The sequence below is a fragment of the Leopardus geoffroyi genome, chromosome D1, assembly GCF_018350155.1.
Source record: "Leopardus geoffroyi isolate Oge1 chromosome D1, O.geoffroyi_Oge1_pat1.0, whole genome shotgun sequence".
NCBI classification, from domain to species: Eukaryota; Metazoa; Chordata; class Mammalia; order Carnivora; family Felidae; genus Leopardus; species Leopardus geoffroyi.
In genome coordinates, this window is record NC_059329.1 from 90,084,657 (window position 1) to 90,100,774 (window position 16,118).

At 49.1% G+C, this 16,118-nt stretch overlaps 1 protein-coding gene across 5 annotated transcripts in view; it reads left to right on the top strand.

Annotated features, from left to right (window-relative positions):
* Positions 1-7,300, top strand: part of LDLRAD3 (low density lipoprotein receptor class A domain containing 3) — a 245,492-nt gene extending 238,192 nt beyond the window's left edge. For 4 of the 5 annotated variants that reach the window (XM_045484985.1, XM_045484990.1, XM_045484987.1 and 1 more), the window contains 2 exons: positions 2,228-2,573; positions 4,255-6,993. In XM_045484985.1, coding sequence (XP_045340941.1) covers positions 2,228-2,573; positions 4,255-4,492 — 584 coding nt within the window. In that variant the 3' untranslated portion in view covers positions 4,493-6,993. Of the gene's footprint in view, positions 1-2,227; positions 2,574-4,254 lie in introns of all 5 variants that reach the window. The other variant, XM_045484986.1, reaches the window with a different exon arrangement.
* The last annotated feature ends 8,818 nt before the right edge of the window (positions 7,301-16,118 follow it).

The following is a 16,118-nucleotide window of genomic DNA, read 5'->3' on the forward strand; positions in this document are numbered from 1 at the left end:
AGCAGCACCCCAGATGGTCACAGCTAATAGACTCGAGAAAAATCCCAAACTGCCTCCTTCCCTCAACTGTCTGCAGCACACGTCTGCGTGTCGTCTAGCATCTTACTCGCATCTTTCTGTATAGTTACTCGTTGAAACAGCGACCTCCAGGAACATCGTAGCTTTTCGTTCATGTTTGAGTGTGGCCAGAAAGAAATGAACATAAAGCCTGGAGCTTGAGGGGGAAAATCTTCGCGTGTCTCAGATTAGGATTGTTTGGGGGAATCGAGACGTTTATATCAGGAAAGGAGAGAAGGTAGTGTGTTCCCCCAGCACATGGTTGTTTTTGTTTTTTGTTTTTTGTTTTTTTAATGTTTATTTTTGAGAGAGAGAGGGAGACACAGAATCCGAAGCAGGCTCCAGGCTCCAAGCTGTCAGCACAGAGCCCGACGCGGGGCTCGAACCCACAAACTGCAAGGTCATGACCTGAGCCGATGTCGGACGCTTAACCGACTGAGCCCTCCCACCCAGCGTGTGGTTTTTTGATGGAGAAGTATCTGGGTTCTAGGCCTGGACTCTTCTACTTGCATCTTATGTGAACTTAGACAAGTTAAATCACCTCTGAGCCACTCTGCCGTCTGGAAAATAGGAATCATAAAATACTGGTAGCACCTGCCTTACCAGGGTGTGTGAATACACGTTTTTTTTCCACTGAGCTGAAGGCATTTATTGAGTGCCTGCTCTGTGCCCGGCACCATCCCTCACACTGGGGATGCTGTGATGAACAGGACGGGCATACATCTAGTGACAAGGGATTGGGAACGCTTGGCCCAGCTCCAGGACACAGGGCCCGGGCCACTGGGGTTGCTGCTCCCGCTGCTACTTTACGTCTACGTTTTGGCGCCTGTGGACCCACCAAAACCTCACTGCTTCAGAGGTTGGATGCGCACAGGAGGTGGTCACCAGATTTGCTCACTTGGGCTGTATTTAGATTATTCTTCCAGCTGGGCCACAACAGTGGTAGTCGTGGTTCTTCTGCAGAGACGAGGAGTCCCCAGCTTGAGACACCACTCTGGCTTCCTAGGGCCAGCTTGGACCTTGTCTTGTTGCCACATGTGTTCTGCTGACCGGAAAGCCCCTCACCTAAGAGTATGAAGCATGGCTTGTTATACACTTGGAAAGGCGGGGTAGGCCACCTGCCGGGGGTAGGACATGTACCAGACCGTTGCTTGCAGACTCTGAGGAAGTGCTTGCAGATTGCCTAGCGAGTCTGATTAGGGGGCCGCAGGACGGAGCTTTCGGGGCAGGGCTCTGATGTCAGATCACTGGGCTCAGATCACACACCGCTGTCTTTTCCTAACCCTGTGACCCTCATTAAGGGACCCAACCCCTCTGAGATTCCCTTTCCTCATCTGAAAAAGAAGGCAGTTATAGCATCTAATTCATGGACTTGCTGTGAGGCAAGTAGATGGAATAAAGCATGTGTCTGTATGTCTCGAACACACACCCCCATAGCACAGTGTGTCAGCTGTTCTGAGTGCTCGATCATTATTCACACATTCCATGCTCCCGATTGCCCAGGGGATTGGTCACTCTTACTATCCCCATTTTACAGACGAGGAAATTACAGCACAGAGAGGTTGGCCGCTTTCCAAGGGGCACATAGACAGTGAGTTCATTCATTTGTTGAATGAACGAACGAATGAGTTCCAAAGGGCACAGAGGCTGGGACTTGAACCTAGTCTGGCTCCAGGGTGCATGATGTCGGCCTGTGCCGTGCTGGCTCTCTATCTTGAAAGCTCCAGATAGGGCCTGGTGTAAACTAAGCAGTCTGCAGACAGAGGGAGCCCCAGCCAAACCGACCCCTGTTCCTCGTAGACGTGATGCTTCGAATTCCCAGGGGATTTCCAGCCCCGGGCAATCATTCATCTGTTTTCTGTCTCTATAAATTTGCCATTCCTGGACATTTCCTATAAATGGAACGATACAGCATGTGTGCGTCTGGCTTCTTTCGTCTGGCATAATGGTTTCCTTTTTATGGCCAAACAGTATCCCGTCGTGTGGGCATCCCGCATTTTGTTTATCCATTCACCAGTCACTGGACACGATGGGGTGGTTTCCACGTTCCGGCTGTTGCGAATCGTGTTGCTCTGAACGTTTGCGTGCGCTTCCTGGGACTGACTCTGAAGCAGAAGGTGAGCCAGGTTGGTAACCTCCCTCCTCTTTTCTCCCCTCTGGGGTTTCGCAGAACCAGGCAGTGGGCAGGTGTTTGTGACCTCAGAGAACCAGCTCGTGTACTACCCCAGCATCACCTATGCCATCATCGGCAGCTCTGTCATCTTCGTGCTGGTGGTGGCCCTGCTGGCCCTGGTCCTGCACCACCAGCGGAAGAGGAACAACCTCATGACGCTTCCGGTGCACCGGCTGCAGCATCCCGTGCTGCTCTCCCGCCTGGTGGTCCTGGACCACCCCCACCACTGCAACGTCACCTACAACGTCAACAACGGCATCCAGTACGTGGCCAGCCAGGCCGAGCAGAACGCGTCGGAAGTGGGCTCCCCGCCCTCCTACTCAGAGGCCCTGCTGGACCAAAGGTGCGTGCTGGGTGGCAGAGCCTGGGGGAGGGAGGTCACCACGGGGAACGCGGGACAGGCGCACACACCTGGGTTCCGGGTGCCTGCCACGAGCCCGCGCTCAGCAGCAGACACGACAGCAGTGTCTGGCCTTTACCGGGTCCTGGCAAGACAGTATCATCTCATAAGCCACTGGGGGAGGTTCATTATTTGCCTTAGTTTTACAGACGAGCACACGGAGGCTCTGGGATGGTAAGTTACTTGTCCGAGGACATAGACCTAGTATCCTGGCCAACTCAGCCACACCGATACATGTTCAGACCATGGGGCCTCACCCGCTACTCCAGAATAGCGGCCAGTGGCCATATTAGAGGTGGTTCGTACTGTTGAACCAATGAACGAACGGATGAATGAATGAATGAATGAATGAATGAATGAACGAATGAATGAGTTCCTTGCTTGCCTTCATTTATAAAATGAAAGGAGTAGAGTAGAGCACTCTCAAGCTTTTTAAAACAACAGGACCCTCATTTCAAATGGAGTTGGACTAGAAAGCCCAACAGAGAAAGCCAAAAAGCAGAATTCTGTATGGAAGCAGGTGGTAGGCCTCCCCACCCTCCCCTCCCTTCTTGGGTGACCTCCAGGGTGTCCCCAAGAACCCATTTGGGAAGTTCACTTTGGCTCTCAGAGTCAAAGAAAGAAGAGTGCTCTCTTCCTCTGAGCCCAAGACTTACCGGGTGTGGCGAGAGGCCTTTTCAAGCTCTTGTGCCCGGGCTGACTGGGCTCCTCTCGGACCCGCTCCAGTGGCAGCTCTCATATTTTTTAAACTTTGTTTCTCCTTCTCATAAAAGATAAACGTCACTTGAGCGGGCTGTGCTTAAGGACGTCGCTGCAAATAAGCGTCCGAGCCCAGGACCTCACTCACCACTCATAACCTCTTTATTTGGACCCTCCAACGCAGAGTAAAGTTTAAATTGCAGAGTCTGGAGTCGGAACACCTGGGTTTCAATCCCAGAACTGCTGCTTACTAGTTATTTGTGGTCCTCTGCAAGTCACTTAATGCCCCCTTGCCTCAGTTTCCTCCCCAGTACAATGGCCTGCCCTTAGTGCGCTTGTGAGCACTAAATAAGGTAATGAAGGTAAGGCAGGGGGGCACGGTGTCTGACTCCCAGTGAGCACTGCAAAATAGACTCTTCCCTTAAGTTACCGCCCTGCAAGCTAGGTGTCATTATTACCCCTTCTGCAGAGCACCGAGCCATTGAGAAGATACCCTCTCGCCCAAGTCCGTATCGCCAGTTCTTGACTTTCATTAAGAACCTCAAATTCTGTGGACCGTCAGAGGTTCAGTCCTGGACCGCAGGGCCCCTCGCTGGTGGAGCCAAGTGTCCCCGCCAGGCTGCCCAGGACAAGGCAAGGGGATGCTTGGCATCCTCGACCCGGGGCCACCCAGAGGATGTGGCTTGGACACCTGCCCATGCAGCACGAGCCAGCCAGAGCACACTGACCTTTGTCCGTTCCCTTGGTCTTGTCGCAGACCAGGGGTCCTCCCAGAGCCCAGAGAGCCGCCCCACCTGGGGGACACATCAGCATCCCACAGACCGGGGCGGAAGGTGGGGCGACCGCCTTGCCTTGGCTCCTGATATGTCGTCCTCCCTCCCCTGTCCCCTGCCTCTCCCGCCCCATCCTGCCTTCTTCTTTGCAGACCCGCGTGGTACGACCTTCCTCCGCCACCCTACTCCTCCGACACTGAGTCTCTGAACCAAGCGGACCTGCCCCCTTACCGCTCGCGCTCCGGGAGTGCCGACAGCGCCAGCTCCCAGGCGGCCAGCAGCCTCCTGAGCGCAGCAGACAGCGGCCACGGCCCGGGGCAGCCCGGCCCCCCGGAGAGCGCCACGGGGCCCAGGGACTCCGCGCCCAGCCAGGGCACCGCAGAAGTATAAATCTGGCGCTTCCAAAGTCCATGTGGGTTAATCTGCTCTGACTTGGTACCATCCTAACAACTCAGCTCATGGGGAGCTCCTCAGGGTGCCTCGAGGAGGGATTTCGGGTGTCAGCGGTCTCTCTGTCCCCTTCCTACCCCCTCCCCCCACCCCACCCCAGATTTCAGGGATGTTCTTTAGAAGGAGACCTGGTGTTTTTCTGGCCTCGCGGGCGACACGATGTGTTGTGCCATCTTTTGTGGGAGGTCACTTGTCCTGCGGGGCCCAGGAGCGTGAGCTCACTTGCCACGTCATTGTGTCATTGTTGGAATGTTGCGGACAAGGCAACATAAGTTTGCAGGCGGCCGGATAAAGCGGTATTTGAGGAGTCCTGGGGAACGCAGCGCTCCTGTGCCGTGTTGGATGTCCAGAAGGGCGGGAGACACCAGCCCGAGTTCCCCGTGGCTGCTACCATATGGCTCCGTGGGAGGTTTGGGTCGGATGATCCTCCAGGAGGCCGTCGTGGATGGCTGCCCTGGGAAGAATCCAGGTGAGCACCAAAGCCTGTCTCACACTCTCCTGCGCGCCGCCCTAGGTTCGGCCGAGGCCGAGGCCAGAGGAAACAGCCATGAGTTACACCCTTCTGCAATCACCAGTGGCCTTTTGGTTCTCCGAGTGACTCTGAACCATTTACTTGATAGATTCAGGCTTTAAAACCTTCCCCAAGAATCCTCGTGTTGAGGGTTTTTGTCTGCAACGTCTGTCATCAGCCTCATCCCGGAACGGGCAGGGGGCCTCTGCCGTGAGTTCGTCCGAGTTCCCAGCTCTTCAAATGCAAGCTGCCGAGAGCCTGGGCCTGCTGAGGGCCACAGCCCTTCTCTGGCTTCTGGACCGTCCCCTTCCTGGCTGTGACCTTCCCGGAGCCAAGGGCTGAGGACCCCAACTTGAATTGGCCAAAAATCTGATCTGGTCCTCCGTCCCTGTAAATCACGCCCATCTGTGCCCATCCATGCAACTTTCAACACTAGCTTCCGACGTCACCTTAACACCCAGAAGTCATCTTACCTGTGCGTTTGGACTTGAGGACACTGTGGTTGATGACACACGTGAGAATGTTCAGGACCTCCCACCAGAGCTCCTGGGTCCCTGTGTTGCACACACTCCCCTTCCCAAGGCCCAGATACCAGCGTCCTGATTTAGGATTAGGGCTAGGGTTAGAGTCAGGGTCAGGCTTCTTCTGACTTGCCATAGTTTCTCCTCTAAAAGACATGGACGGTAGATAATTTGGAGTCAAGATTTGCCATTCGGACTTTTTTTGTTGTTTTTTAATCTCTTAGAAATGCATTTGAAACAGTGTGTTTGTTTTTTCCCTTCTAGTTAAGGGATTATTTATATGTGTATAGGAAAGCTGTCTCTTTGTTTTCTTTTGTTTTTCCTTTAGTGAGGTCCAAAGAAAGATACAAAAAGGAGATCACACCTTTGTCCCGCTGAGCCCTGACACCGGGTCACTGCAGACTGACCTGTGTGCCTGGCGTTCGTGCATTGTTGCACTTTGAGTTATTATTTATCAAGTTCTTGAAGGTTGCAGAAGGAGGGATGTCTTTCTCCCTCAGTTCAGAGTCTCTGTTGTTTCTGCTAGTGTTTCTCTTTCTCTGTGCCCAGCTAGCTGCAGGGCCCACTCCCTGGAGATATAGTGGGTAGAAATGTAGGCGTTATTTGGCAAGAAACCACCCTGATGGGGCACAAAACTGGAACCAGGCGGAACCACTCCAGGCAGCGCTCACCCATTCAGGACTTCTTCCCGCAGCGGAAGAAATTTTCTGTAACCTCTTTGATGCTAATTTAAATGGAGCCTGCAGGAGTGGGGGACGAAGTAGCATTTAGTGATCCTGTTCTGTGGACTTTTTTGGGTTTTTTTTTTTTTTAACCATATCCAAAATATGTTACAGGAAAGCTAGCGACTTGGTGATTTCTTTCTTTCTAAGTTAAAGAAAAGGAGGCTAGTCGTTTCTGTCTTTCATTTTTTAAATAACACTTGAGTTATTTTCCAAGTACTCTGATAAAGAAAGAACTTAATGATGGTAGCCAGAGTGTGGTAGGAACTCTGGCTGAACATTTCATCTCCTGTGAGTCAGAATGGCTTTATTTCTTCTCCCTTTGATGGGCCCATGCTCCTTTCTGGTATTTTGGAAGTTGTTTAGAAGAAAGGATTCTAATTTTAATTAATTGTGCAGTGAATTAATCTCACTCGCTTTTCTGCTTCCAGGCATCTTAGGAAAAACAAATGGTCTTAGTAGATAAGAAAACCTATTAATGTTGTTGTTTTTTTAAATAAACACAGGGACATTTTTATTATAGATTTGATTTTTTTAATGAATCTTTTTAAAAATATATAAATAGGGCACCAAAGCTACAGGGGTTTTTCCTGTTTTTCCCCCTACTCAAAATGGCAAATAAGTGGCCAGCAATATTTTTTAACTCCTTTCCATCCAGAATATTTTTTTATACATTGCCTAAATCTACACCAATCAGGAAACCGTCTCTGTGCTTTTTTCTCAGATGAGAGCAGCGAATTCTTTTTATTTTAGCATTAAAATTAGCGGCACTGTAATTGATAGCTTACCCCCTGATTCAGCCCCTACTCTGAAACTGACATCTTTTTTAAACATGCAACAAAGTGGTTGATAAATAGTGTGTGATGTTCAGAGTTGATGCAAACTGGAAAGTTTGTGTGTGGTTGCTTTTTGTGTTTTGGTTAAGTTTTGGTTTGGGTTTTTGTTTTTGTTTCTTAATTTTTATACTTTTAAATAAACTTGCAGTTTCATTCTTTCTATTGGTGTGAATGGTTCTTAATCCACGTTTCTCCTCCATGGCAATATAACAAGTGCATGGTCACTTCTTTTGGCTTCTGCAGTGAATTTATGCCACAATAAAATGAGAAAAAAGGAAGAGTATAGTGATGGGCCCTCAAAATGTGATGTGGTTTATGGATTCCATAGCCCGTGTGGCTGAGGTGCAGAAGTGAAGTCATGGACACCAGTTAGTATCATCGGCTCATCAGAAGATGGGCATTAATTGCCATTACTGTGGTGCTGTTTGAGGGAAAAGGGCAAGTGACTGGGACGGCTGTAACAGAGTCTGACCGCATATTCAAGGGCACACCACAGTTCTTGCACAGGTAGGCTGGTTGTTAGTTTTGAACCCCAAATGGCTCAGACTGGCCCTACCAGTGATGGTAACATCTTTGTGCTCTTTAAAAAAAAATTTTTCTCGGGGCGCCTGGGTGGCGCAGTCGGTTAAGCGTCCGACTTCAGCCAGGTCACGATCTCGCGGTCCGTGAGTTCGAGCCCCGCATCGGGCTCTGGGCTGATGGCTCAGAGCCTGGAGCCTGTTTCCGATTCTGTGTCTCCCTCTCTCTCTGCCCCTCCCCCGTTCATGCTCTGTCTCTCTCTGTCCCAAAAATAAATAAACGTTGAAAAAAAAATTTAAACAAAAAAAAAATTTTTTTCTTAACATTTATTATCTTTGAGAGAGAGAGAGAGGGAGACAGAGTGCAAGTGGAGGAGGGACAGAGAGAGAGGGAGACACAGAACCCAAAGCAGGCTTCAGGCTCTGAGCTGTCAGCCCAGAGCCCAACGCAGGGCTCAAACCCACGAACTGCTGAAGTCAAGACGCTTATCTGACTGAGCCACCCAGGCGCCCCATCTTTGTGCTTATCTAAGTCTCATTGTGGAACCCTGCGTTGATTGATTCTGCAGGGACAGTTTCCATGAGAAGTCAGGATGTCCAGGAGATCACCACCACCCAGGAACAGGAGTAACCCTGGCCTTGGCCAAGACTGAAATCCACATGGATTTCTAAACACAGAATGTGCAGAACCAAGCTTCGGATCACGTATTGGCCCCCAGGTGTCTCAAAAAGAAGACTAGGCTGTCAGACAGTGATATCCCAAATATACGCCAGGCCATGTCCTGCCCCACGTGGTCTAGAGTAGACCTTCCCAAGCAGTATGCTCCAAAGATTTGTCAAGATATTAACTCCTTCATCCCTCAGAGTACCATTGCTTATGGGTGCCAGGATGAAGAAATGATCGAGAAGCACTAAAATCTAGAGCAAAGATCAGGAAACTTGTGTGTGTAGGGCCAGATCACGAAATATTTCTGGCTCTGCATCCATATGGTCTTTGTAGGAATGACAAGAGCAGCCATAGACAACAAATAAGCAAATGGACATGGCTGTGTTCTAGGAAAACGATTTATGAAAATAGGTGGCTGGCTGGCTTTGGTCCATGGGCTGGAGTTTCCCAACCCCTGATATACAAGAACATTCCCACACTGGGCTCATGGGTCCAAAGCACTGTAGAAAAGAAACAGTATGTTCATGGCCTGGAATGTTAGAATCCCCCAAATGGAACCAATCTTTAAAAAACGTAAAAAGAGGGGCGCCTGGGTGGCGCAGTCAGTTAAGCGTCCGACTTCAGCCAGGTCACAATCTCGCTGTCCGTGAGTTCGAGCCCCGCCTCGGGCTCTGGGCTGATGGCTCAGGGCCTGGAGCCTGCTTCCGATTCTGTATCTCCCTCTCTCTCTGACCCTCCCCCGTTCATGCTCTCTCTCTGTCTCAAAAATAAAAACGTTAAAAAAAAAAAATTAAAAAAAAAAAAACGTAAAAAGAGGAGAACTTATGAAGCAGACAATTCAAGGACCTGTGAAATTGATTTTAATTGGCCCTGTAGGCTCTTTTCCAGTGAATAAGAAAATACGGGATTAAGATGAGTAGAGGCTTTCCCAACGAGGCTGGGGTGAATGCAGGGGTCCTGGTCAAAAAACGACTCTCGATAGGGATTCTCTAACATGATCAGCTGACACAACCGTCTGTCTTTTAGAGAAAAGTCCATGAGAACAAGAAGTATTGTCCGTATTCGCTACTTAGCTTGCCGCCCTGAGGCAGGGCAGTAGATTCAAAGGGAAAACTATAAAATAGAAGGGGCTTCAGATGACTTCAGTGGAGGTGTGGTAAGTGCCCCCCGTGAGACCTTAGGAAGAACGTCGATGAGAAAATATGCTGACTTGGATAAGATCATGGGTTCACCTCCAGTAACCCCCAAGTGATAGAAATCCAATTCAGAGCAAGCTTAATTGTGTTAACATTTTAGAAGATACGTTAGTTAATGTAACTAAGTCCAAGGGTGTGGAACTGTTGGTTTCAGGCAGGGCTGGATCTGGTAACTCAACAGCTGTAATTAAGAATCAGTTTCTCCCTCTCAACTTCTGAACCCTGCCTTGCCCAGAATTGGCAGGCATCATGGCTTTACATGAAAATTAGGGTCCCAGATGATCCAAGTTCGAAATCTCAGAAGTGATACTGTTTCTCCTAGAGTCTATAGAAATTCCCTTAAGTGGAGTTATGATTGGTCATCCTTGGTTGCATGGCCACTAACGTGGGTGGAAATCAGTCTCTTGATTTATAGCCCTGCCAGAATTACGTGAAACAGGAAAGGGATGATTCCCATACAGAAGGGGCTGGTAGTAAACAAAATACCAATATGTCTACTGTGAGCCTCACCAAGGAATGGGACCCACAACTGGCTGACACAATTTCTAGTACACATAAGAAAATGCCTGTAACTACAAGCTTCAGGCAACGTAGGAGCAGAGATGGGTTTACAGTGAAAATTTCAGAACACAGCAGCCTTTCTCTAAACGTAGGAGGCAAGGTCAGCATCAAGCTACAGGTATATTGGGCTTGGGTTAGGTGTGCTTTCTATGAGATGTTCTTCTGGAGTGGGTCACACAGATACAGCCATGTAGGAGGGATTCTTCCCTAAAGAAGCCTGAGCAGTCTCATGGGCTCCAGAACTGTCCCCAAACCACTGGAAGTACAGAAATGGTGCAATTACCCTACCCAAGACTCCGCAACTTGCACAGGATTTTTAAGTTGATGGGTCAGACATAACATCCCCATTTTCCACCCTTGTTACGCTCCACAAAGACTCAGACTCCACTACACGTGCTGTTAACTGGGCTTTCCAAATTAATCCTTTTATGTGCCTCCCTAAGAGCAAGGATGCATCACATCTGGAGAACCACAGCTTGGACATTCTGGGACAGCTGGTGTTGCCGGGGCTGAGGGGCTGGATTCCCGTCACAGTGGGGGCTTGAAGGGATGGCCGTGGAAGACTGGGATACAATATCGGGGGAAGCTTGTTTATTTTACCATGACTGATGCTTCACTTGGGCTGGGTTTGGGTCTGTGGGCTGCGCAAGGGTGATTCATGCTAAATTCCAGTCAGTACCAGGCAGTTACTGGGCTTTCAAGTTCATCCTGATAAATCATCCCAGCGAGCCAGCAGAGGGAAAGGCACATGAAGAAATCCTATGGACTTTTCACTAAAATGGAGCACACGTGAGCAGCATTTATGGGCCAGGCGTGAAGTAATCACACCCCCCAGCTCACACCCCATTGCCCAGAGTTTGCTGGTCGGTCATATGACCACACCTACCCGTGTGGCTGGGAAGGTAGATTGACTATGTGTCCTGGGAGAACCGGAAGTGGAATTTGGTGCCAAAGGTCACCAAAGGTACGTCTGTACCCTTCTTTCTTCACATAAAATACACTCACCCCTTCCCCAAAGAAGAAACCCAACCAGATTCTGAATCTAATCAGATTCAGTGTTCAGGATTAGTGAGAATTTCCGTTAGATCCAAATGTGGCTCCCCTGTTAGGACAGTTTCTCAACCCCTCGTATCTTTTGTCGTCTGACTTCTTAGACTGCCTCCCTTCAGCCTAAGGGTCAAAGTGCTTGAATAACTTTTTTTTAATGTTTGTTTATTTATTTTGAGAGAGAGACAGCGTGAGTGGAGGAGGGACAGAGAGAGACACAGAATCCGAAGCAGGCTCCAGGCTCCGAGCTGTCAGCACAGAGCCCGACGCGGGGCTCGGACCCACGAACCGCGAGATCATGACCTGAGCCTGAAGTTGGACGCTTAACCTACCAGGCCACCCAGGTGCCCCTCAAAATGCTTGAATAACTTTCTTTTTTTTTTTTTTAATTTGTTAATGTTTTTATTTATTTTTGAGACAGAGAGACACAGAGCATGAGCAGGGGAGGGGCAGAGAGAGAGGGAGGCACAGAATCCGAAGCAGGCTCCATCAAAATGCTTAAATAACTTTCAAGTCACTTGGAATAAAAATAAAAACTATGCTTTGCGGGCACCTTCGGCGGCCATTACCTATGTAACCTCATTTTCCACTATTCTCCGCTCTCTCACTCTGTTCCAGCTGCCTTGGCCCCTTTGCTGGCTCTTGAGCCCACCAGGCACACTCCCAGCTCAAGTCCTTTGCTCTTACGGTTCCCACTACCCAAAACACCCACCTCCAGATACGTGGCATATTGTTCCTCGTCAGTGTGACCTCATCCACTAGATTCTTAGTCTTGCCGTCTTGGGAACATCAGCTGTGGCATTTTGAGACCCTTGGAAGAAAAATACCAGAGCTCTTTCCCGACCAAAATCTAGTTACCACCCAGTTGAGAGATTCCTAGGCCAAAGCAGTACTTGGGAACCTGGGTGAATCGGGGAGTGTGTTTGAAAATTGTGGTATAGAAATGTAATTTGGGCCAATGCTAATGTGCCCCAAGGGCCAAGAGGTGAGCCCATTTAAGAAAAACCTTGAAATGAGAAATAATACATGGGACTGTGCAGAGGACTGTGCAGAACAGGACCTAGGGATTGAGGTAGTATGTGAACGCATGGCTACAGGGGGCCTGCTCTTTCAGAGACCCCTGCATGTGTGACTCCTTTGCCAAGGAACTTGAACCAGACCTTCAGCTTGGAGTGTGTTCCAGTGTATCAGTCTGTGAGTCAGCTAAAGGGCACGCAGATGTGCCTGGAAACTTCCTAGGACCACCATTTCCTGTTTGGAAATGAGGGCATCCTCAGTTCAGAGATGAGAAATTGACATCGAGCTCAAACAGGGAAAGGAGTTATAGAGATATTATAGAACGAAAAGAAGGAGATGGCTTCCTTCTAAGTGGAAAATAAACTACTTAAATAACTCATCCCTCCAGTTGGAATCAGTTGCCAGGAAATGACTGAATGTGAGTGTTTTGACCCCACTTGCTGACTCGGCTTAAATCTAATAAGTGGCTCGTTCATGAAGATGATGTTTGTGTTTGCCCAATGCATATCAGCTGGGATCAGTCAGAGCCACCACAAGCATTATAGGAATAAGGGATTGAATATGGAAATTAGTGGTTTCACTGATGTGGGAAGAGCTGGCCGAACAGTGGCCCGGAAGGACCTCAGACATTTACTAACGACCCCAGCCTCATCCAAGGACAGGTGCAGAAACCAGATCTTGCAAGGCAGGCCAAGAAGCCTCACATTAACTCCAAAATGGTCCTGCAACGAGTGAGCTCACAGAAGGACTGTAAAGCGTGTGTCTGGTCACCCCAAGCCCCCAAGAATGATGATTCCTCTGTACTTCTGCCTTTCACACCTCACATGATCTCCTATCGTCCCCACACTTGCCCTGGAACCCGTTCAGGGAAGGGGATTCTGGGAAACATTCCCAGCCTCAGGTCAGAATGAAATCAACAAGCACTCAGCCCACTGGGGGACCAGGATGTCAGGCCATGCATCGAGTTCCAGAACAGATCCTCCGTCCCCCCGGTGAAATTTCTTATTATGTAGCAAATTGGTCCAATGAGTGCTGGACCTTAAGTTCTTTGTAATATATGAGGGAAGGGAATTTCACTTTTGCCCCTTAATTTCTCTAGGTATATCCAATCATTGGAGTCTGTAGTTTTGAACACTGGCATGTAATTCCATCGTATTTTGGTATAATTTCTGGTAAGCTGTTTGGACAATTTGTGTTGGGAAATAGAAAAGGCTTTGCTTTGGAGTTACTGTTACTAATGATCTGTTTTGACCCTGAACAGAACTTCCTCCTGCCCACCATGGGTACCAAGGAGACTCAAAACGGGACAGTTGTGAGTACTGGGTGAGCAGCTTCCTGCAGATGGGAGGAAGGTGCAATGCCTTCTCCCCTCAGGGCAATGGCTGATAGATTGACCACAGGTTTGGCTGTGAAGTCAGATGAGTGGAGCAAAACAAAAACAAACAAGTTGGAAAGGGGCTTCTGGCCCCTCCCCGCCATGGTTTTCCTCTCTCCTGCTCACTAACACCTTCTCACTGAAGCAAACTTACTAGGTAAGAGTCAGTCAGGTAAAAATATCAATTGGGCCATGTCAGCCAGGGGGCAGATTCCTCAAAGTAGGAACAAGAATTCAGAGGTTCCAGAAGGAAGAGTCAGCCTTAAAAAGGGAATGAACACCTACTCTCTCCCACCTTTCCTCTCCCCTCCTCCTCGTCCGTCTCTCTCCCTCCTTCTCTCTCCTTCCGGTCATCTCTCCCACCCTCTATCTTACTGAGTTTTGATGACAGGCCTCCTCATGCTCCTTGGAACAAGGAGGGTGGCTATGAGCCCTCAGAGCTTAACCTGCGGTCCCAGTCCACCCCCCGAAGGTCTGAAGGTTTAAATTTCCAAAATAGAATGTAACAGGGGGCTCTCGTTTGCGTTTTAGTTAATAGCCATGTTTTACTGTATCCCCCCTTTACGGGGGAGCCTACACTTTGAAAAACTACCAGGCAGCTTGCATTTACTGTCAAAACTTCTATCCTGCTTTTATCTGGGGTCCTTGCCTCTGCGCTCAACCCTGAGTTTGCAAACCACAAGTCCGAGAGCAGTATTCAACCCATACGTATATTTTAATCGGCCTATAGGCTATTTTTTGTTTGTTTGTTTGCTTGCTTGTTTGAATCTGTTGCCCGTGATTAAGGTTCAGGCACTTGCACACAAATATCTGGAAGTGTGGCTTCTTTGAAAGAACCATAAGCTATGATAGCACTGGGCTCTCTTCCCACATGTCAAACCCGCCAGAGCCGAGGAGCGGCGGCCCCGATCACGCGGTCCCCACTTCTCATTAGTGTCTCCCATCCAACCCACTTCACTTGTTTAATCGCTTGCCTGGCCCGTGTCCTACTTGTTAGATCCTGGAGGGAGCGGGGCTGAGGAGCCGGCATGCAAATTTCTACCAGCAGTTTCTGGAAACAGCAAGGGCCGGAGATTCAGACAATTGCCAGCTTTGCCACTAATTAGTCTTGTCACTTTCTGGGCCTCTGTTTTCCCTTCTGGAAAATGAAAGCCTAAGTTCTTAACAAGGGACATTTGCCAAGCCCAGCACCTCTTCTTGTGTGTGTGGTAAAATATACATCACGTAATTTACCACTGTAACCGTTTCTAAACACACACTTCGGTGGCATTGTGTTCACATTGTTGTGAGGCCGTCACCACCGTCCGTCTCCAGAAAATCTCCGTTAACCTCAAACTGAAACTCTGTATTCATTAAACTGTAAGGACCCCTTCCCCGTTTGACCTTCTTCTCTATGAATTTGACTATTTTAGGGACCTCATATACGTGGAATTGTACAGTATTTATCTTGCTGTGTCTAGTTTATTTCAGTCAATATAATGTCCTGAAGTGAAGGTTTACCCATGTGGCAGCACGTGGCAGGATTTCCGACTTTTTAAAAAATACTGATTTATTGGGGCGCCTGGGTGGCTCAGTCGGTTGAGCGTCCGACTTCGGCTCAGGTCACGATCTCACGGTCCGTGAGTTCGAGCCCCGCGTCGGGCTCTGGGCTGATGGCTCAGAGCCTGGAGCCTGCTTCCCATTCTGTGTCTCCCTCTCTCTCTGCCCCTCCCCCGTTCATGCTCTGTCTCTCTCTGTCTCAAAAATAAATAAACGTTAAAAAAAAATTAAAAAAAAAATACTGATTTATTTATTGGGAAGCGCAAGTGGGGGAGGGGCAGAGAGAGAGGAGGACGGAGGGTCCAAAGCAGGCTCCACGCTGACAGCCGGGAGCCCGACGTGGGGCTCGAACTCACACACCACGAGATCATGACCTGAGCTGAAGTCGGACGCTCAACCGATTCAGCGCCCCAGGTGCCCCTGGATTTCCAACATTTTAAGGCTCATTAGGATACCGTTCTATGGATCTACCACAGTTAGTTTATCATTCATCTGTCGACGGGCATTTGAGTTGTTTCCACCTTTTGGCTCTGGTGCCTAATGCTGTGTCCAGGGGAGTACGGGCGTATCGTTGAGTCACTGCCTTCATTTCTTTGGGGTATGTACCCACAGGTAGGGTTGGCCCACACCTTTTGCACATCCTTCCTGGGTTTGGGGAATTCCCTTCCTACGAGCCCCCTGCTTCCCCAGGGGAGAAGTGACTCATTTTCCCAAGCTCCTTGAGAACGAGGGCCCAGGCACGTGACCGAGTCTCAGCTACTAAGACCTTCGCTTGAAGACTTAAATTTGAAAGAGAATAATGTGGGGGCACCTGGGTGGCTCAGTTGGTTAAGCGTCCAACTCTTGATTTCAGCTCAGGTCATGATCTCATGACCTCATGGGACTGAGGCCCACATCAGTCAGGCTGTGCGCTGGAATCTTTCTCTCCCTCTCTCTCTGCCTCTCCCCCACTAGCACTCTCTATCTCTTTTTCTCTGGAAATAAATAAATGAACATTTAAAAAAAGAAAGAAAGAAAGAAAGAGAATAATGTGAGAAGTAGGCATCATGCAGACAG